This window comes from Tigriopus californicus, chromosome 8 (genome assembly GCF_007210705.1).
Source record: "Tigriopus californicus strain San Diego chromosome 8, Tcal_SD_v2.1, whole genome shotgun sequence".
Classification (NCBI taxonomy): domain Eukaryota; kingdom Metazoa; phylum Arthropoda; class Copepoda; order Harpacticoida; family Harpacticidae; genus Tigriopus; species Tigriopus californicus.
Window position 1 is genome coordinate 9,132,003 of NC_081447.1, and position 21,475 is coordinate 9,153,477.

General features: G+C 38.9%; 1 protein-coding gene across 1 annotated transcript in view; it reads right to left on the reverse strand.

The window, feature by feature from the left end:
- Positions 1–2,010, reverse strand: part of LOC131884514 (uncharacterized) — a gene marked incomplete in the record, with an annotated part of 20,169 nt that extends 18,159 nt beyond the window's left edge. The window contains 2 exon segments of the mRNA XM_059232326.1: positions 592–1,125; positions 1,361–2,010. Coding sequence (XP_059088309.1) covers positions 592–917 — 326 coding nt within the window.
- Positions 2,011–21,475: the final 19,465 nt, after the last annotated feature.

The window sequence follows — 21,475 nt, forward strand, 5'->3', positions numbered from 1 at the left end:
AAAACCGTTTTTGAATCAACCTGACTGATGAATCTGAAAAGCTTCAACAAATTTGCTAGGTAATGCGTAAACTTGGAAAAGTGACAACTAGCAAATTAGCTATGATCTATTTTGTGGCCTGAAATTTTAAATGTTTGTTTTCTACACCCGTAATGGTGGGTGGGTGTTACTTGCACGGTCAACTGGAGAAGTGGACTCTCAACGGGATAAAAATTGGGTACCTCCTGAACGGTTTACGTATTCAAAATGAATAGATCACGCGATCAAAAGATTTGTCCGAACAACGAAAAGAGGTGGTTAAAGTTCTGAAAATCACACAACATAAGATTCGAATTTCAGCTAGATAATCCTTTGACGAAATACCGGTAACCCACTTTGTGAATAAATAAATAAATTTTATAAATGTGACTGGCCTTAAATTGCAAGGATTTAATTTTTTAAAATCAAAATCGAACATTCTGAAAGCTCTAAAATAGAACTCAGAATTGCTCCTATTCAGAGAGGGCCGATTGTGGCGGGAAGCTCGCTGAAAGTCCAAGTAAATTCTGGCAGTCCGTGACATAGTAGTTTGTATGTAGAATGCACACTCACTTGAAGTCCGTGCAAGACGAAATGTAGGAAAATTGGGCGTCAGGGTCAAACCCCTGAGTTTGATCATCGAGATGAATGAGAGTGGTGTTATTGTAACCGAGTACTTCTTGAGTGAAAATCTGCAGAATCGTCGAGATCAAAAGGTGAGTGGTTCGATCCGAGGTCAGAATCTTGATTTCCACCGCTTGATCTCCGTAATAGAAATATTTAGGCTCACTGGGTTGTTGGTCAATGCAACGTTGAGCAGAGTGAGTCTCAAGCACTAGACCAAGGCCAATGAGAGCAAAGGTCTGGGACAAGAATGAGAGCCTAGGGCCCGACCCCATGGTGGGAGTAGAAAAAGGGTTATTTGCTGTCAGGGAGCTTCAAGGGTTTCGCTAGGAGCACGATCATTAAGAATATGTCTAGTAATGGAAAGTGTTCCATGGCTGCTTTCTTTGGCGAGGACATTGTGGCATTGTACACGAAATTGGGTGGAGATTCCAGATTCCGACGATGACTGCTAGCCCTGATCCACAAGTGTGCACCCACTCACTGAAACAGAGGAGAACTTCACTTGAATTGTGAGTAAAGCAGGGAAAACAACTGTGTGAGTGCGACGCCAGACTTGAATTCAGTAACTCGGCCAACTTGGGCCTGTACTCTTGGATCAGAAAGCGATGATCTGCGGTCAAGTGGAAGGCGCAAGTCAAGCAGGGCTTATGCAAATGGGTCATAGATCTGGAAAGTAAGATCACCTAGTACAGGAGGGCCAAAACAGAAGAACTACCTTAATTAATGGCTTTGAGATTGGCAAGGCTTTCGTATAGGGCACTTGGTCACTTCACTCTGTTGATCGACAGCGTTTTACGAAGCATCGTTTGGATCACTGACTTGGCATCCGTGGAAAACAGAATTCAATGCTTGAAATCGCCAGGGACCCACCCGCTGTTTCCGAATAGCTCACAGGGATGAGAACTCAAGACTGACGTAGCAAGTGGCTACGATCCTTCTTACTCGCTTTCTTGTTGTCTCACAATCCGAGGGATCCTCGTGAAGGCTGCAAGATCCAAGTGACTGTGACTCTCGCAACATCGAGCCCGAGGAGGATTGGAGCGAGGAAAGACGCGCTTTGGAAACGAGGATCGAAGGACGGTGGGCGGGTAAGGCTTGCTCACGCCGCACTTGGACGGTACTCAGCCGAACTGGTGGCTAGTGGATCACAACTTATTTCGGCGCCATGAGAATTCCCCTTTCTTGGGAGAAAAAGAATCCCTCTGAGCCTCGAAGATGAGCTAACGAGGCTCACAACGAATTTGATGACATGATCTGATGGCAGCCACACTCAGAGAACGCATGTGCGTTACAATTGCGACTTTGGATTGGTGTGATGGTGATCATCATCAGCTGTTAGGCCGTTCATTGCTCTCTTGAACCTTGAAAAAAAAGCCTAGAAATCGAGCGAGACAACTAAAGCTCTGAAGACGGATAATTTGCTTGAGAAGTGCCACAAGGCAACGGAATTGCGCAGTTTCAAGGATTGAGACAGGCAAAGTACCGATCGGACAACAAGGCGACACTTGTGACATTCCTGGGACGAACGAAGGGACGGACGGACGGACGCAGTGAGGAGGAGTGAACGAAGTAAGGAACGAGGCAAGGAATGAACAAACGAACCCCCTTCCTTCCTGACTATTCTTTTGTTGGGCGCCACAATAAAGATTGGAGACTGTTCCCTCGAGGGCCGATTTCATTAAATGTTTTGTTATCCTTTCACACTTGCTAGGTCTACCGTGTACTACACGTACTACGTACATACGTACGTCCCAAGAGCCTGACTCCATCCAACGAGCTCAGCTGGTCTCATCCCAATTGGATGATTTGTCTCCGCTGGAAAGCGGATAGATGGAGAAGATGACAGTTTTTCAAATGATATTTGTGTCAATGTCATCTTTAGGGTTTTGTTACGATGAGACGTCTATCGGCTCACCCATTGACAAATTCACTGTGCTGATGGCTACGGAACAGAGCCCAAAATTTTAAAGCGAAGAAGTGAATTTTAGATGGCGAAAATAACGTACAATATCACACAAACTGGCTCTTTTCTCCATTCACTCCTTTGCCTTAAGTAAGTAGGCTCCTGGTCAATGGTGGTAGATAATCCGGCAAAGTTTATTCTTAAATCCAATTGCCGCCAATTTCAGCCCTGACTACACTGTGTATGAATTTGTGCTCACTCATCCATCAACCAATCAGTCACATACAAATAAGCACTTCATCGCTCCGTTCCCAAAACAACTAGGACTCATCCAGGGCGAATCATTCGCCCGATCTCCAGTGCCTAAGATTTAAGTGAGATTCAATAGGTTTTCCAAGTATATCCAGCATATCCAGTTGAAGATGGGTAAAGTTTTTCCAATGTGTGGTATATGATATCCCGCATGTTTAAGTCCAGAGATAGCATCACGATGCTAACTCTGTACAAGTCGATTGTTCAGCCACATCTGAAAAATGCTTTACCCATTTGGACTCCAATGAGTTCAGTAGATTTGCAACAGGTCGAACAAGTCCAAAGATGTTTCACTAGGAACATCACAGGAATGAGAGAGCCTTCGTTTTGGGAGAGATTAAACAAGTTGAGACTATGCGTACAGTGTTCAGAGAAGGTACGAAAGGTATCTGATACTGTACGTACGTGTTCAAAAGCATCCATGAGCTTTGTCCCAACCCAGGATTTAGGGTCAATTCTAGTGACCGTAGAGGCTTAAGGTGCGTTTTGAGAGCACCTTCTAGCCCTCGAGAATCCAGGCTTGTCAGAATAATAAAGTCCACCTCTCTTCGTAATTCCTTACGAACTAAGTCGATTTTTACCTTGCTATATTCCTTCTTCTATGGAGAAATCATCAAAACCACTGTAGGCACTCCTTTCCACAGGAAGCAAATGATCGGCAGCTTCAAAAATTATCATTTTTAAGGGTGACTGATTTTTCATTTTGTGTCTTGCTCTTTCAAGGATATCAAGTTCGATGATATCTTTGAAATTTATCAATCCTCATAGCTCATTTTCGTTCGATAAAGATAGGTCGTAATCAAAGGAGCCAAATCCCCTCACGAAACCACCAGACGAAAATTTGGGTGTCTTGAAATTTCGACGTTAGTCAAGATTACAATACATAAGAAGTTTCGAGGACATTGGCTAGATATTTATGTACAAGTCAGAAAGGTTTTTCTGCTTTTTTTTCAATCTGCTACTAAAGTGACGAAATTGCAAGTAAAGAAATTACAATGATTCGTTCCTTTTTCGAAAAGGAACCGTAATGGCATTACATTTTAAAATTGTGTAATAGGGACTGCTTGTTTCATAATGAGACATCTCGCGGCAAAAAAAGGAAAGACAGAAAGATCCTGGTAATTTTGAATGAGCCATTCAGTAACATTAAAAATCCAAAAAGAACTATGGATTATTGATACCATCAGATAAAAAAAATCACAGCAGGTTGTTACTAGAGTTGTGTTACATTTTCAATGATATCACATTAATGACAGCATTTTGGGAAACCATTAGCTAGCTTCAAAATGTAACCCTGACTATTCTCACATCAAACTATGGTGGTCTTTTTGATTTATGATAACTTATAATCAGTTAATAAGTTAAAAAGAGGATGTACTAAATGAATTATTTTCTCTGCACTTTTATCTTGGTGTAACTGTCATTAAAAATCAAATTGGGTGTTACAAGTTGTACTTAGGCCATTATCCCAACTTCTTAAAATATGTCATCCTCCCAAAGGCCTAAATTTCAGATGCCAGGAACTATTTAAAGTCTTTTATTGTTTTTTGATGATTTGATTAACTACTTTCATAAATTTTATGTCTAAGGATATGATACTAGCCATTTCCTTGGAATGATCAACTTCAAAGCATGAATTAGCTTAATGTTTAGAAAGAGAGTGGTTTTCATATTTAACACTTTCAATTACTTTGCAAATATCTTATCTTATTGAATTGCACTAAAAAAACAGCAGCACTGGTGCGGGGCTGAATTTTCTAGGCAAAAAAGTACATGAAAACTGACTCCTTGAAGTATTAAAAAAGTGCGACAGTTATACCAACATGCTTTATTAATATTCTTTGGTACAAAACATTGACAAAAAAGGTCCATTTTGGGGATTATGAGACACCAAAATTGTCATTTTTTGAAAAAGTGGATCAAAAAGACACCTGAATGTCCAAAAATACCCAAAAAATAGCAAGATATTTGAACTAAACACCAAAAGGTCTCACTTATTCACTCTTATTTCACTATCTCACATAACCTCAGATCATTCATAAGAAATGCAACCACTTTTGCTTGTATCAGTCTTCAAATGACTCTAAAGTTTTGAATGAATCGAAGCAGTCATGATTATTCCTTATTAACCCTCTCTTTCCCTCTTTGGCCGCTAGAATTTGTTGAACTCTTACCTCGCAGCTCCTATTGCAACAACTCAAAAACTAAAAATAATTACTCGTTACACGTTCTTCGTTTAGGGTCAAGAATGGCCTTTAATTTTTCGTTTATCTCGTGACAGCTGAGGATACGTAAGACTCAACAGAAATTGTCAACGCCACACAATTTTAAAATAAAAGAGCATATTACCAATATCATTCAAGTTTGTAGATTCCAAAATATTGCCTACGAAGTTAATTCATTGAAAATGTATTCAACTCTGGCAGCACCTTCTTCAGGGAAATCATCAAATTACTTTGGGCACAAATTCGAATGAACTTTTGAAATCTTGTTCAACATGCTTAGATCAAAAAAATCCACACCATTGCAAAGTTGGATAATCTAAGCTAAGTAGCAAACCTATTAGCATGCTAAGTTTCCAGATGGCCATTGATGGTTTTGAAAATTATTTTGAAATTGGCACTAACAAAGGAAACCCGGCTCAAAAAGAACGGTAATTTTTGTTTTAAATTACAAGGGACTGGTGATGGGCATCAGTGGTTTAAGAGTTCACTTTGTCACTTTTAAGCATTACTAAAAAGATAACTTAATCCTCGATTCACCACTTTTGACCAAACTGAATGCTCCCCGATAACACAACTGAATTTATGTAACTAGAAAAAATGAATGTGGTTTATATATGAAAAACATAAAGTAATATTTTGCCCATTTGGAAAGAAAATAGGTAATATTTGGCGGCATTCTGAAATAATAGAAACAGAATATTTTGCCCAAGAGGACCAAATAATTTTTCCACCCCTAATCATTACTCTTTTTTCCTCGAATCAATTCAGAAATTCTTTCTGCCTTTGCACAATAAGTAAATGATAGAAAGCACAATGAACATCAAAAAACTGAAAGGATAAGAAAACCAAAGCACAGATTGATAATCTCATGGTGGGAATGTTTCCAACAATTTCCTTTATTTTGTCGATGTTTTCTTATGCGTTCATAAGTTGGCTAATATCAATCAGTAATTGAAAGCATGTTTTACGTTTTCTATGGACTTTATCATAAGTTACATTTGATTGTTAAACTTAACAACTTTTTTCTCAGTTTTCGTTATTCATTTTGCCTACGTCTCATAACCTATTAACGAATTATTTTGAAAAGAACAACCCACCTATTTTCCAATCCATAATAGTCATGAAAAAACGGATAGCAATTCTTCCTCAATATTACATACTATTTGATAGCAGAATACGGGTCGAAATATGAATATTCAAAAGTAAAATGTTCAGGTCATATAAGTATAAAGTGAGTGCATAAAACAGGATTAGGACGATATGAAATTCGCTTAAGGGGACATCACAGATGACATTGATTAAAATAAGGTCAGTTTTCAGGATATAAATAAAAAAATGGTTTTGGCAAACAGTACAGCCGTCATTGGACGATGCAGGTCAGAGGATGGGCCAGATTGAACAGGTCCTTTGTCATTCTAGTTGCCGGTGGAATTTGGGTGGGAGCTGACAAGATGGTCGAACGTTAATACTAATTTCAAGGACAATAAGGTGATGACATTTTCTTGACCGGGATGAGTAACTTTTGTCAAAACATTGGGTCCGAAAAGGTCAGGTTCCCAATATTTGTCAACTCAATGGTAAGGGGTGCACTTTCGCATACGAAATGAATCCATGCGTTATTGGCACATCGGTGCACTCAGAGGTTTTGCCTGTGGTGTAATTTTGCTGGGGGTGGCATTGGCGGCTTTAAGATCGAATTTACACTGTATCTTGCACAAATGTCGAATGGAGAAGTATCGGTCTTAGTCTGTCGCAATAAAGGATCTGTGATCTTGATCTGTCCATTGTTACAATATACGTCCCCCCCCCCCTTCTTGTTCAATAGGCTCGTTCTTGTCAGCTCTCAAATTCATAGGAAATGAGTTGGACCAGGCAGTTTCCTTGAGGGTTTTCTTTGTCGGGGACTTCAATTTTCCGGCTATCGTTATAGAGTGGGAGGCTAGTCCAAATGGGTATATTCCCATTTCAAAATCGACTTCTCAGTCGTTCGAAAAGCTGGAAGAATTTGCAATCTTGCGCAATTTCTCTCAGCATGTTGGTGTAGCCACCAGAGCAAATAACGTTCTGGACTTGATCTTTTCCAATGACCTGGATCTGATCCAGTATGTCCATGTGACACCTAGTAATCTGTCAGATCATCATGCTCTTGAGATTGGATCGACCATGGCTCAAAAGCCGGCGTGCTCTAGAGTAAGACCGGCCAAAAAGGTCGGTCTGGCTATGTTCAAGTTCAAATATGAACATTGGCCTCAAATTGCAGAAAGGTTAGAGGAACTAGACCTTGTTTCAATTAATAAATTAGTTTCAGTCTTTGAGGAAGTTTGTTCCATTCTAGCAATAATCTCTGAATGGCTTCCGAAAACTGGGACACGGACAAAAATTCCAAAATATAGGAAGACTTTGTTCAAAAAGAGTAGCAAATTAGCAAAAAGACTGAACAGCACTTCGAATCCAGTAATTGTGGGTAGTCCCCAAAAAAGTTGGACGTAATTCAGGTTAAGATTGAGGCCTCTATCGAGAATGACCAATTACAAACTGAGAGTAAGGTGGTTCAGGAGGTCAGGTCGAATCCGAAAGCCTTTTTATCTTATGCAAACTGTTAGCGAAAGGTGAAACACCCAGTTGGTCCTTTTGAGGTTGCTGGGGAAGCCATTTGTAATCTAAAGGCTATGGCTAACAAGCTTGGAGATCAGTTCTCTAGTGTGTTTTCAACCCCGCTGAGTTTAGAGGCAACAGCTTCTTGTTCTATTCACGAGTCTATTGACATTGATGTCGTGAGTCAAATTGAGCAGTTTGATGATCTTTTAGTTACAGATCAAGATGCTTTAGAGGCCATCAGGGACTCGAAGCTTTTAAGTCCTCCTGGTCCTGATGGTGTGACATCTCAAATTCTGATGAGATGCTTTCTGGTTCTTGCTCCTGTTTTCTCGTACTTGATGAGTTGCATCTTTGATCAGGGCAAGTTTCCATCTTCACAAAAGATAGCTCACGTTGCATCAATGTTTAAAGGAGAGATAAGTCGCTCCCCAGTAAGTACAGGCCGATTTCTCTCACTTCGAATATTGCGAAGGGGTTTGAGAAGATCATGAATTCCAAACTTGTTTGAGTTTCTTGAAGTCCATGGTGTCCTTCCTCCTAACCAGCACGGATTCCGAGCACATTTTAGCACGGTTACACAACTGATTGAGCATTTAAAGCAAGACAGTGAGGGAGTGGAAAGACACGATTCAGTTGATGTTGTCTATCTTGATTTTGCCAAGGCCTTTGACAAGGTAGATCATGGCCTTTTAGTTAACAGGCTCCATGAGATTGGGATCCAAGGCAAGGTTCTCAATTGGGTAAGAAGCTTCATTTATGATAGGAAGCAAATTGTTAAGGTCTGGGGATCCCTTAGTGACATACATATTATCAAGTCGGGTGCTCCCCAGGGCACCATCTTAGGACCCCTCCTTTTTAATAATATTCGTTGCCCCGCTTCAAAAGCTTTGTATTACTGCCAGTCTCTCTCCTTATGCTGACGATGCAAAGTTAGTTTCTGATAGGAATGGCCAAGATTCACTGGCCTTTTAAAGGGCCTAGAAAGAATGTACTCTTGGGTTACTGAGAGTAATATGACACTGAACGGATTGAAATTCCGCTCAATGACCTTCGGGTCAACTCCTTTGAATACTCCACTCGTAGATAATGGAGGTAAAGATATTGAGCAGGTCTCATCTATGAAAGATTTAGGTTTAGTCCTCCAAAATAATGGAAAGTTCGATAAGCATATCCAGTTGAAGGTGGGTAAATCTTTTCAAATATGTGGTTGGATATATCATGATAAGTCCAGAGTTAGCATCATGATGCTAACTTTGTACAAGTCGATTGTTCAGCCACGTTTTGAATGTGTTGTGGCGGACTCGCCACACCACTACATCCTAGCTATTTATACATATCACAGATGAGCTATAACGTGAGCGAGCATACCCTCGCCACAATGTCACCCATTTGGGCTCCAATGAGTTCAGCAGGTTTGCAAAGGTCAAACAAGTCCAAAGAAGTTCCACTAGGAACATCACTGGAATGAGAGACCTCTCGTATTAGAAGAGACTAGAAAAGTTGGGACTGTAAAGTGTTCAGAGAAGGTACGAAAGGTATCTGATACTGTAAGTCTTCAAAAGCATCCATGAGCTTTGTCCCAACCCAGGATTTAGGGTCAATTCTAGTGACCGCAGATACCTAATGTGCGTTTTGAGAGCCCCTTCAAGCCCTCGAGAATCCAGTCTAGTTCGAACAATGAAGTCGTCCTGTTCTCTTCTTTCTCGGGCTCCTTCATTGTTTAATTTGCTTACCTCTAATATTCGTAGGGAATACGTGGGCCTTGCTGATCCGGTTGCATCTTTCAAGTCAGACTTGGACAAAATTGTAACTATAATCCCAGATTAAACCTACATTTCAGAACTAGCTGGGTCTGTCAACTCAAATTCGTTGGTTGACCAAATATCATATAAAGATTGAAAGGTAATAAATAGACGAACTATAACCTTTCATGTTAATAGTATAGGGGATTACAATCCCTGTAGCGGTTAGAATAGCCCTTGAAAAAAAAACGAACCCAAAAAGGCAACTGGTTTTATTTCATTCTTTGGCCGTGGAACGATTTCAAATATACTCTTTCTAACTTTTCTGCAAAGTTTTTTTCAGTCACCATTATTTTATTTCAGCTGGATAACTAAACGGTGTGTGAAGTTCGAGGTTAACTCAATGACAATTTGGCATACTGTTGTGAGCATTTAATGTACAGATTTACCGTGTGTCCCTCCAAAGATAAATTCTTATTTTGTTTTATATTGCAATCGTTAAGGAATAATGTCACTTTGTGAAAATTTAATCCGATTTTTGCCAAACATATGTTGTAGTTCAAACAGTTGAATAATCTATCCCAGATTCTTTCCTTTTTAGCACTTCCTGTTTTTGAAAAAGTGACCTAACTAAAGATGCTTTTTAAAGAAGGATAGGCAAAAATATCTAATTAGACGGTTATTGTCGGGTCCCTTGCTTTGATTAGCTTGGACTTGGTCCCAATTTCTGCGACTAAGTAAAGTTGTACAAATGTTAGATGATGGTTGCACAAGTTACATCATTTTTTGCGACTCAATGTGGATTGTTCAACCCGAATACAATCCAAATAAGTTTAGTTTTATTTCATAAAGGCTGAAGTTCAGATAACTTGGAACCAACATTGGTGACATTGCTGGCGAAGGCTACTCTCTTAGGGATGCTGTACCACGTGCAGAAATAAAGACTCTGCCTAATGAATATGTCGAAATCGCAAATGGCATGCCAAAGCAGCAAACTTGATTAAGGTTTCAATGGATGAAAAGCATAACGCAAGTTTACAAGCCTGATAAAATGTCAGTCACTATATCCAGTCAGTTTTTTTGTTTTACCAAGGGATATTGTTTCCAGAAATTTTTCACCCAGCTATCTTTGTCAGCATAGCAATGAATCTCTTAACATTTTTACAGTCGCCGTCGTTTAACAGAATCCTCTGCCTTTTATTTTTGGTGTGTGGGTGTTCTAAAGTGACACAAAGTGTGATTTGCAACCTTTATCGAAAAAATAATTTGAACTTCTAATTATTTGAAAAAACAACGCCGTTTTATTGTCGAGGACCTAGGTGCCTGGAATACGAGGAGTTTCTCTCTGTGAAATTTCAAGGTCGGTCCAAAGCCAAACAAGGCATAACAAGCTTCTTTATCCACTGCAATACAAATTATTCATAATATAATACAAGATTCCTCAATTCCATTTAATACAATTCAACGCAATGCAATTCTGAATGGAATGTCATTCAATGAATGGGAAGCTCATTCCCAGTAGCTCTAATGAAATCAGCAAAATAAATCGAGTAAAAAAAGTCGTCTGTCATCTTCGACTTATTTACCAACTGCCTCGTCACCAGACTTGAATCAAGTTTTTATGTGGCAAAAACGAGAACTTTTCTGCATTGATGCACAACTTTTTTATCTTAAATTTAGGTTGTTTGTAGGTTGGAGAGCCCAAAATTCATAGAATTTGGCGTTTAAACGTTTTCAAATCATGACACAGGATGAATGAAGGAAATGTATTAGATTACACTTTTATATTTCATAGGGGTTGTTTTAAATAAAGATAAAATAAATTCTAACACTTCAAACGGTGAAATTATCAAACTTAAGAAATTACCGTAAAATGCCGAAATTGAATGCATTTCGTACGGATAAATTTAGCAAAATAGAATAACTGAAATAGTTTTTGGAGATGAATTTGATTTTTAAGCCCTTTTGATTTGAGTAAATATAAGGGGGTTAAGAGTTTGGATATGGTCTTTAAATTTTTACAAACAAAAACTTTTTGCTTAAATGTGGCTTCTATTTGGCTGTGGCAACTTCTTCACCAAGTGTTGGGCAACCATAGTTGGTACAACCCAAGAAATAATTGCACTAATGGTGCAGTGCATTGCTTATGATATTTGAAACGAGCCTTGATCAAAGGGTTTCTGTCCCTAGTAGATACATTGGTGGCTAAACAAATTTGTCTAATCAGTTTGATACACATGACCTATTTTACACTTGAGCCTTTTGGCTTGTTGTGCTACTGCTGTCTGTATTGCTGGCATCGCTGCTGCTGTTGCCATGCATACCTTGAGCTACAATCATGCTTGGGTAACATTTCTGTCTGGTCATAGGTAGAAATAGGCGTGATTCTCATAGAGTAACTTTCTCACACCTCGCACCTATCGATAACAACACCCTGATCAAACACGTTGGAGGCCCTAAAAATATACATGCCTCCAGCGCTGGTGGCGAGCAATCTTCATTGGTTTCATTCAGAAAAAGGTGACATGCCACTTGGCAACAAGGACTCAAACCAGCAATAAACGTGTGACTCTTCCCTCGAAGGGCATGCTCCTTCACCGCCAAGTTCTTTATCTGTAATTTGGCTCCAATCGTCAGTCAGCGAAGCTCATTTGAGGTCACGAATCCTTGTTCAAACACAATTAGCCGAGCTCCCCAACATAAGATCATACCCCAGGCACTTCCCTCACTTTCGGTGACCAAGACAACTCATGAAGCTTCCACGAAGAAAACTCCATCAAATAGAGTCCATTTCGAGCCTCAAAGAGTACAACCAATCAATCCCGACGGTTAGCAATCTGAACTCGAGACTCTGATCTGAATTCCATCGCTGATTGCAATTCATAGGCTTACAACTCTAGGGAACCAAGAACCAACTCACCCCACTAAACCATTCTTGCCGTGTTCAAGGCGGGCGGCTTCGTTGCTTGTTGTTGATATGATTATGACGATCCAATGAGGAACTTGCACTTGGTCGCATCAAGTGTCTGCCAGATCTGCAGATTTCTTCAACATGTATCAGCACATTTCATCTTAAATTGATGGATTCTAGGCACAGTTTTCTCCTATCTGTTATGGAAGCACTTCCCTCAATGCCTCTTTGGCCGGTACATCGAATGGGAAGACAAGTCTCTGTGATTCGAATCACATCGAGCCATAGGATGCAAATTGGAAATTAGCAGAATATGACGATAACTCTTACGATTATTCTTGTTGGGGCACGAGTTCAGTCACTTATTTGTTGCGCCCTTTTGCCAACATTTGCTTTTGCACCACGCCTCCTCCTCCTCTCACATGAACGGTATTGATTGAGAGGTTATGATTCTTACCCAATTTGAAGCGACGTAAAATTTCTCGGGCTCTTGGCTAAGTACAACGTTGTCGTTGTCGTCGTCGTCGTTGTTGTTGTTGTTGTTACTGTCGTTGTTTGCTAATTTCATCAACAACAGACTCACTCCTTAGATGCCCTCATAAGCTATTGCGCTTTTGTTATATGTAGAGCACTGAGAAAAAGTAGAAGTAGCGGTTGTATGTACGCACAAGTTGTAGTAGCATTCCATTTCATGCCATCCCCTTTGATGGGCTTGGCCCACCGCAATTCTCGTTCATGATAGATACTGCCTCATCCAAACACTTTTATGATAACATGATAATTTCTTTCTCATGAATGCTAATCTCCCCTTTTGAATAAACGCTGAGAATACGACGATGACGTTCAATGAGGGCCGACAGTTTGTCATTCCCAAGTTATGCATGGGTGTCTTATGAATGAGAAGCAAACAGAAAAGGTTAATTAAATTATGTTCCTTCTTATTTGTCTTTCTGGAACCTAAGGCACTCTGCAAACAAACAAGAGTGCAGCCTATTCTTTTCAAACCTTCGAATCACCCTTTCGGTTGCAAAACTGCTAATATAGTGTACACATTTAATAACATTGTAACTCGCTAGCATAGAGACACTTTTGATGTTAGACTTCTAGAATGTATTCTCCCTAAAAAAAAAACTTTTCTGACAGCCCTAGAGAGAGGCCTAACTTGGGAGTTTTCCTTTCCCTGCCATAAACAATTTCAAGTCGCTGAACTGCGTTGTTCGTGTGCGTCTTTTTCGTTAAGAGTAAAACATTCTTAATAAAGCTCACGTGTTCTAAGAAGAGTAAAATACAAACGTTCGCAAGAAGAAGATTTTTGAGGCCACAAATGGAACAAACCCTCAATTAGGAAGCCCATTTTTCAAATTTGGGCTTTTAAAGGCTCTACTTGGAGTTGTCTTATACATTATGAAGAGTATTTTAGTAACGTGGGAAGGGACACATGACAACAAAGCATTGTTAGAACTGAGTTTGGTTTCATTGCGAAATCACTCGGAAATTTTAGGAAGGGAACAAAACAGAAGATAAGATGTGCTTCGGTTTGGTGCCACCATCAATTAATTCCTTTTTGACTTGGAATTTTTACAAGAGTAAATGGCACATGTACACGTAGGCGTCTATTTTGTTGCAACAAGATTATGCGCTCCATTCACACGCATATGTAAAAAATCTGAGCAAAAAGATTATGGATTTGAGCAATTCAATAGAGGTTTTAAGCGCATTAAAGAGCGCCCTCTGCCTCATTTAGGTGCAGACAAACAACCTTGAGGAGCTCAGAGAGTAGTAAAGGCCTGCGGCATTATAACTTTTATTCTGAGCGTAAAAAGCCAAACATTATGCTAATGTAATTTAAAACATAGTCTCAAGATATTCGAAGGTTAATATAAATTGGCAAACGTATCAAAAAAGCTTTAGTAAATTCGTTTGTGTGGAATTTGATTTCACCGGATTTACAGTGTGAACAAGGATTTCTAGAAACAGGCTTAATAACCATTAATGAAGGTGAGTGTTAAATTACCTAACTCAAATTATCAACCCATCGCTCTTTTCACGTTAAATAAATGACTTTTTTAAAAAAAGGTTGCTTACATAAAATCTTTCATGTATTATTTTAGGGTAAGTATTGAATTAGATAGTGTTAGCTAGTTTAGGAGCTAATAATTCTTGAGAAAAGATGAAAGAAAAGTTTAACCGAAATATAGTTTTTGAATTCGTTCTCAAAAAAACACACACAACAGATCTATGATAGGGGATTAAATTACAGTTCCAGTGCATTTATCATTGAAGGGAATTGTTCAACTAACAGTGTATTTTAGAAAAACACATTTTCACTCAATAATGTACACACAATATACATTTCAGCTTGATTACAAATGAGCTTTCAAAACCAGAGGAACGATTTTTTGTCTAATCTGGTGACTCGTATTTTGTCTTTTATCACCTTCCATGTATATATGCATAGTTAGCTTAGTGACCTCCTAAAAATGGCCACGAGCAGTGCGAGGATAACATTGCATTTTGTCGTTGAGAGGAAAAGCAAGAGGATAGATGAAAACTGGTTTTGGGCGCAGTCTTGACGTTTCTCATTTCAAAAGCTTCGTTTGAGCCCTTTGAAGAATAAATTTTCAGCCCTATCTCACATTTCTTCTCGACGTCAGAATGTAATATTTTTGTATTGCAGCTATTGCTTAAAGGACCCAATACAATCTGGTGGTAAATGACGATTGAAAAGTTTTGGTACACCATCAAGCAAATGAAATAAAACTTCTTGCATAATTCTTTTTTGAACGTCATAAGTAGGCGACGAACATATACTTCATGATTTTGGTCAAAATACTTTTTTTAGGTTATGAAAAGAAGCTAAAACAAGTTGGGAAAGCGTTGAAATATGTTATAAAAAGGCGAAAAAAAGTTTTCAATTTGTTTGTTTTTTCATATATACCGGTGGTTTTTAAGGCAAAAATGCTTGATAATTGATTTTCCCGATGTTCTTGCTCATTGGCTTCTGAAATATAGTCTTGCCTTTACATGAACGAAAAATCAATGTTAATATTGGCACATTTCCAAGACTTCTAAGTGAAAGTCATATTTTGATGCATACTGAAACCATTGTCCAGGACAAAGTAGATGAGTGGTCTCAAAAATGAATACCATCATTCTGTGAGAATGTAAGGCAATTGGGTACAAAAACTTACGTTAAAGTTCATAGAAAAGTAAAATAAACCTTGAGTTACTTATCAGTACATGCATTCATGACAAGCGATTATCAAAATAAAGAAATGTGTTAAAAACTGAAACATAACAAATACGAGATGAAAATTGATGCTTTTTATCCTTCGGTGTTTAGAGAAGAATAATGCGTACAAGCCATCATATAGATTGTACAGGATATAAAGATATGAAGTGCTGCTCTTTGCACCCTCTGAAAAGCCTTTCCGCGTCCTGCAAAAAATTCTTAATCATGTTCTCATTAAAGGTGATTATTGGAAAACCTAACACCATACCATGAATAATCCAGCTTTAGTCTAATGGAGACTGGAAACCCTCTGACTTTTGGCCCTCTGAAGACTGACTGTTGTAATCCCAGATCTTTGCCCTCGGTCTGTTTTGTTGTAAAGGGATCTTGTATGAAATTCTCCACTCATAAATGGTTCAAGGATGGACATCAAAAGGCTCACCCACTTCCCTCGGTCTCTTGTTGGTCTTCAGCAGGTCCTTGGTTGCGGTTCTGACATCAAGACTGTGCTCACCTGCATTTTGGAACATTGTTTCAGTGAAAACAATGGAAGGGCTGCAATCGCCTTTAGGGCTAAAATTGAATCATTTGTACTTTAGCACTACTGTGTCTGTATGTTCAACAGTTCCTGTTAATGAAGGCTTCGGGTTCAATGTCAAACAAAAAATCTTTGAGCGGGGACTAACACTGTCAAACACAGCCAAAGTAGTCCTGAAGTTTTTCCCACCCAATATTTCTCCTAAATTTCGGCTAAATATGACAAAACCTTTCAATTTCCCCGAAAATCCTCGGCTTTAGGTTATTATATTGTTAAAACTCGTAGACTTTTATTTTACCCAAAATGGTTAAACAGTTTAAAACCTAATTTAACCGTTGCCATCTCATTTTGAAGTTATGAATTGGTGTCAACCCCGGCATAATTTCAAGTAATGATAATCTAAAGTACTACAGAACTATTGTTGCGAAAGCAGGTTTCCTGGGTGCCGTCTGCTTGCAAAGGCCGTTCGTATTGGTCGGATTGGCCAACTTCTTTGTCTATGAACACATTTGGAGTACACAAGAGAAAAAAATCCAGGCCTGAAATTGTCTGGCGATCTTGGGATAACTCACAAGAAGAGTACTGTAGACTATGGGTAAATGATCGCACCGAAATGAGAGAGCGTTTGCCACTTCGACGATATGAGGGCGTGCGTCCATTTCATCCATATAAAGCAAACTTCACACTTGAACATCAATGAAAATATGTGAACAATCAAGATCAAATTTTGTTCTGATTTCCCTCAAGTCTGTCCGGGAGGACAACACTTGCAGGTGTGAGCGACTATCAAGGCTTCGAAATTACCCTTCATTGAAAGGAATAAGCCAACCATAGAAAACCATAACTAGAACGCTTAAGTTCAACAGGAGCTGTACCGCATGAGCATGTTTTCAGGTCAGCTGACGCTGGTGGAAATGGCACAAAATATTTCGTTAAATCTCGCTTCAGGCAAGTTGAATAATTATCATGAAACGTTTGTTATTCCTCTTTAATCTTAATTCCTTTTGAATCTTACAAATATACAGGTAGAAAGAGTGGTACAATAATAAAAAACATGCTTTTTAGGGCATAATACACGTAACATGTCAAAAAAAGATTTGGACATTAGTAGAGCAAATCATGTACTCTATTGATTGCCCTTGTTTAGCATCGCATCTCGAAAATCTCGAAAGTGTAACAAAATGTATCCGAAATTGCAACGCAATGATGAGGCATTTGGAATTTCGTTTTAATCTCCCAACAATGTGCTTGAATGTGGGCGACATGATTGCGCCTATACGTAAACAAGGTAATTCCGACACCTCTGGAGGTCAGCCTGAACCCAGGCTTGTTCCTTGCGTTTCAATTAAGTGTTTCCACCACATGGATGAAAACTTTAACTTGAGCCCCATTTTAACCTCTTCAAAATTTCGTTCTTAAAAATGTGGTCAGGCAACTCACTCAAGCCCGTTTTATGAAGCGTGCTGGACGAGAGCAATTGCTTGACAACGAGTCTTATTAGGGGTTTCTACTCTGAATTTGGACGAGCCGTCAACGATTCAAATTTGCACCATAGTTGTCCTAAGTAGCTTGACTACGAATGAAACATTTTTTCCACCAGCGACAGCTGAGACGAAAAGATGCGATCGCAGCGCCCTTGATCGATCTATATATGAAGTTATCTATGAAGCCAACAGACGGAGTCCATCTTGGTCTGCTTGATTTTAACGATAACCTCTCCCAATCGAAGACTCGCTCTAAAACGCAAAGACATACGCACATTAACAACAGCCACCCACAATCTACGCACAAACTCGATACTATTAATCAAAAGAGCTCTTCATGGTTTATATTCATTATTCGAATTCTTTACGTCACTCTCGTCGGTCGCCGAATGGTGTGAATGATGAAATTAAAAAAGATTTCGCAACGCTTAATCTAATGGAAATGGAAACAGCGACAATAACAAATAAAACCAGAGCATAGACGTGTTATCAAAGCTAAATTGCTCTTTAATGGGGAAGGGTACCCAAGGTACCCTCTAAGCTCTGCGTTTACTTTCGAGAGTTCAGGGATGTCATCAGATCCGCCACTCTTGGGGTTATCCAACAAAATGTAGCAAATAATGACCATGATCCTCACTTGCCATTCCGTATTTGTCTTATCCTATGATTAGGTCAATTGAACTGGTTATTTTCAAACAAATTGAGCCTATACATTTCATGTATGTTCATCCTTACAAACATACATATTTCTAGATTGAATTAGGATTAACATACAGGATTGTAGATCCGTTCATTGGAAACCAATCAACAAAAAGGGGTTATCGAACTATTTGGGAACTCTACTCAAACGTGGAGCTAAAATGTTTTCGTGAATTTCATCTACAAATGACACCATAATAAGGGCAAACGCTGGCGAAAGTAATGTGGTTGTGGGGACTCTGACATCGGCTGGGATATCTGTGAATGATATCGATGAAAACGAGAACAGAAATACAGCAGGACTTCCGGATGATAGCCCAACATAGAAACACTTGTCTCACATTTGGTGACCCCGACGTGAAAAATAAACAACATGCCCAAAGATACATCACCCTCGGATACATCCCCCGCACTGATCGAAATGGCGGGAGCTTCTGTAAAGTTACCGCCCCTATCAGAATTCTTCGTGGATATTTGGTTCGCCAGAGCTGAGGCAATGTTCTTAAAGGCCGGAATACGAGCACAGGACACGAAAGCCGCACATGTTATTTCTATTCTAAGCGGTGATTAATTGGTCAAGGTTCACAAGGCTATCACTGAACCACGAACTGGACACGAGTATGATGACTTGCGGGATGCCGTGAAAGGCAAGATAAAGAAAAGCCCGTTTGAAAACGTTCATCGGCTAGTCACAGAGGAACAATTGGGTGCTCAGCTTCCATCTGAGCAGCTGTGTCATTGTGAAATGTTGGTCCAGCCGAAGGACATTTCACGGACTTATTCAAACAATTGTTCCTCATAAAGCTGCCAATGCAATTACAGTTCCTTTTCGAATAAAGGAAGGAATTACTGTAATTTCGTTACTAATGCCCAGCAAACCGGCTACTATATATTTCTGCGCTAGGTAACTTTAGTAGGCATACATAGTAAGAGATAGAGAAGAGATAAAAAATAGGCAAAATAGGTATTGTGAGGTGATGCTTCGCTATTGGATTAACTTAAAAAAATATGAACTGTGAACGAACTTCCTGTCAAATCGACTTGCTCTTCTTGGTCATAGCAACTCTGAGCCACTTTTCGAATTATATTAATAAAATAAGAAATTAACTTTCTTCAATTAAACGAAGGTCATTTTCATATTATTTAATTGTTAAGTGGTTCGTTTCAAAGTTATGGTGCCAAAAGCTGATGAAAATTTAAATTTTATGTAGTGTTTTTTACATAACTTTGGACATCTCTCCTGAGTTCCTTAAGCATCGTTTTGGGCTCAAACTTCGCCAAGTTAATCTATTCAATCAAATCTTGAGGTCGTATCAAGTGCTTGTTTGGAATGAGATGAGCGGTTTAGGAGATAACAATTTTTTGCTTCCGGTCGCATTCCACATCTCTAGCAGTCCGTAAACCAACTAAGAATGTGGTTCTTGAAAAAAAAAAAAACAGAAAAAAAATTCGAGGATTAAGAGTTATTTGGTGAGTTTTTGTACCATTGTCGTTGGCACGATCCTTATCTTCGAAGAGATTAATCAAAGGCGATTAATCATTGCTCGGACAATCAATCCCCTTGACCTTGTGGCCGTGTGTTGCACCAACACACTTCTGAAGATGACACATTTCCAGGTCCTTCATCGCTCAAGACACCTAGTTGCTTGGATCCTCGAGATTCCAATATTGCGCTGAAAAGACCAATTTTCTCTGCGTAAAGTCGCTGCAAGGTTAAAAAAACAGTTTCTTTGTTTGGATGAACCTCCTCTTGGTTGACTCAAAACAAGATAAAAGCCCCTGATTTAAGATGTATCAACAAAGACGGAAAGGTCCTTTTAGGGGTGATTGTGAGAGTAACCATATAGTAGAGGTTTCTTTTAATATCAAGAGCATTTGATATTATGTTGAAAAATATGATAAAGTAAGGACTGGTGTCTTCGAGAGCAAACCAGAGGTCCAGATCGACTTGGAGGATAGATCAATCTTTGTCAAGACATTGAAGTTTTTGGTGATGATTTCCGGTGAGCTCCTCGTTTGGTGCCCGTTTGTCTTCAATGGTCTCACGACTTATGATTCACGTATGATTCACAAAAACCAAGCCTTAGTTTTGAGATCATTGTGCAATTTGTTTCCAATCTCCATTAAACTCTTGATTCTATAAGGTCCATCCAAATTTTGGACGGTCTCAACCCTATGGACCTCTTTCAATGACAACTCCTAGTAACCTAATCCAATCAAAATAACCTTAAGCAGGGAGTTGGCAAATGATTGGCTGAGGGCTTATTCCTGAAGAGACAAAAGAATCCATTCATAGGATTTATTTTTATCATTAGATGTAGGACATGACCCTTGCCAGTTGCTCTAGTTATGCCTTCCTTTAGGTAACTTCAAACGTTCCTCAATATATCTGTATTTTTTTGAGTTGTTTTGTATATTTGCCGAATTAACAGAAAGATACTTTTAAAATCAAAAGATTTGCAAGGTTGAACGAAATGATGAAGCTTTACCCTTTTTGGAATCACTATAATCCTATCGTCATACCAACCCCTTCCAAAACAGCTCCCTTTCCGTACATATTTTGGGCTGTTCTTCATTAACTACATTAACTATAAAATTGATATCAAAAAAATGTTGTGCGCTTCAATTCAAGCAGCACCCCACTTTTTGCTTTTTTCCTTTCTTTCTTGAAAAAAAAGTCATTTTTATGGAACTAAACTTATAGATACGTTTCTTTGTTGCAGATTATGGAATGGGATTTTTGGGCAAAATGTTGCATACGAGTATGTAAAGGATTTAGAAAATTTGTTTTTTTAAAGGGTGTTCCCAAACCTTGGCCTAAACATATCTCAATAATAGCATGGGCCATGAGTTTATCTGTTACATTTTCCTACCCCAAGAGCCTAATCCTCCGTGAAAATAAGGAAGACATGAAAATACCATTGAACATTTTTTTTTCCGGACATAAGAATGGTCCACTTGGAATCATAACGTCAGGAGGAAAAAGGTATTTTGGAAGAGTAGTACATTGTTAGATTTGTTAGTACTTCTTACTGCTAGTAGAGCATTGAAAATGTATATAGTAGAACGTTAACAACACTTGAAGTAAACTACATTTAGTTTAAGATGGATTAATTATGAATGCTTTTTTGAACTGAAACTTTTTTTCACAATATCAGGAACGTTAGTGACACAAAATCTTATCCT